At 53.7% G+C, this 1,705-nt stretch overlaps 1 protein-coding gene across 1 annotated transcript in view; it reads left to right on the top strand.

Annotated features, from left to right (window-relative positions):
- DNPEP (aspartyl aminopeptidase) overlaps positions 1-883 on the top strand; it is an 11,738-nt gene extending 10,855 nt beyond the window's left edge. Inside the window, exons 14-15 of the mRNA XM_012642574.1 lie at positions 243-410; positions 735-883. Coding sequence (XP_012498028.1) covers positions 243-410; positions 735-785 — 219 coding nt within the window. The 3' untranslated portion in view covers positions 786-883. The remainder of the gene's footprint in view (positions 1-242; positions 411-734) is intronic.
- The last annotated feature ends 822 nt before the right edge of the window (positions 884-1,705 follow it).

The following is a 1,705-nucleotide window of genomic DNA, read 5'->3' as shown; positions in this document are numbered from 1 at the left end:
GGTAGCTGGAACTAGGCTGGTGTCAGTCCACATAGAGAGAATGGGACCAATTCAGAATATATTGTCCTTTGGGGTCTGCCATTTAGTGTTGGCTTTGTGATTTTTTGTTGGTCATTTCCATGCTGTGAGGGGGTGGAAATGGACCATCTCCCAGGCCAGTTCTGGCCTGCTGTTCTGAGGGGGCTTCCTCCTGGGCTGTCACAAGCACACGCTGCATGCTGCTCCCGGCTCTCCCTCCCCAGGATCTCATGGTCCGGAACGACTCCCCCTGTGGTAGCACCATTGGACCTATCTTGGCATCTCGGCTGGGGCTGCGGGTGCTGGACTTAGGCAGCCCCCAGCTGGCCATGCACTCTATCCGGGAGACAGCCTGCACCACGGGAGTCCTGCAGACCCTCACCCTCTTCAAGGTAAACCCACTCCAGTCCTGTGCATGAGGGCTGGGCTCCTTCCCCATCACTAAGTGGCTGGCCTGGGTGACGGGGCTGGTTGTCATGGTGTGACCATGTAGGAAAACAAGGGTCCCCATTCTTCTCAAGGCTCAGGGGCCCTGACCAGCTGCCAAAGAAAAATGAGGGGGTGCAGGGTGCTCAGGGCTAAGACTGGGGCAGTTATCAAGCGCAGGTGACTTCTGTGCTTCTCTTGCTGGGGCCTGTGTTGGCGGGAGGTGAATAGCGGAGTACCCCCATCTGGTCACTCACTAATTCCAAATCCAATGTTGCCTCCCGTTTTAGGGCTTCTTTGAGCTGTTCCCTTCTCTGAGTCGCAACCTCTTAGTGGATTGAGGCCTCTTGGAAAGACTTCTCTTCCACCCTGTGCACGTGAGAGGGGAAGTTCTCAGCTGAGCAGAAGCTGGCTTATTAAAGTGGATTTTTCACTCAAACTCTCCCTGCTGTACTTATTTGGAGACTGGAGGGGTGGGAGTTGAGCCTGGCTTGAACTTTGGAACCAGACGGGGGCAGGGTGGGGGGAGGTTGGGGTGCAGTAGAGGAGGCCACACACAGCTCCTGGGAGCTGATGGAGGCCTGATTTTCAGTCTCTTTTCTCCTTCCCTCCTTCCCTCTCTGCTGGGGCTGCGGGTGCTGGACTTAGGCAGCCCCCAGCTGGCCATGCACTCTATCCGGGAGACAGCCAAGGCTGTTTGCTGCCCTCCCCCAAGCCCTCCCCAGCGCCTCTCCGGAGCTGCAAAGAGAACAACGTAGTCTGTGCTTCCACTCTTCATCACCCGCTTCCCAGAAGTCCCTGCCATTACTTGACTGTTAATGCATTCTCAGGAAAAAAGATTATCACAGAAAAAATTAAAATAAGAAAAGTCCAAGTCTGCTTATAAACCATCCTCCCTCCTTCCACCAAAATCATTGTGCTAACTGGTGTTCTTCTGATTTTTTTGATACTTATATAAAAATTAATTTCTGGCCGGGCACGGCGGCTCATGCCTGTAATCCTAACACTCTGGGAGGCCGAGGCAGGAGGATCCCTTGAGCTCAGGACTTCAAGACCAGCCTGAGCAACAGTGAGACCGTGTCTTTACTAAAAAAAATAAATAAATAGAAAAAATTAGCCAGGCATCATGGTGTGCGCCTATAGTCCCAGCTACTCGAGAGGCTGAGGCAGGAAGATCCCCTGAACCCGGGAGATGGAGGCTGCAGCGAGCTACGATGACACCACTGCACACAAGCCCAGGCAACAGAGTAAGACTCTGTCT

The sequence above is a fragment of the Propithecus coquereli genome, unplaced genomic scaffold, assembly GCF_000956105.1.
Source record: "Propithecus coquereli isolate 6110/MARCELLA unplaced genomic scaffold, Pcoq_1.0 Scaffold18, whole genome shotgun sequence".
Lineage (NCBI taxonomy): Eukaryota > Metazoa > Chordata > Mammalia > Primates > Indriidae > Propithecus > Propithecus coquereli.
This window is presented reverse-complemented; position numbering and strand designations above follow the sequence as displayed.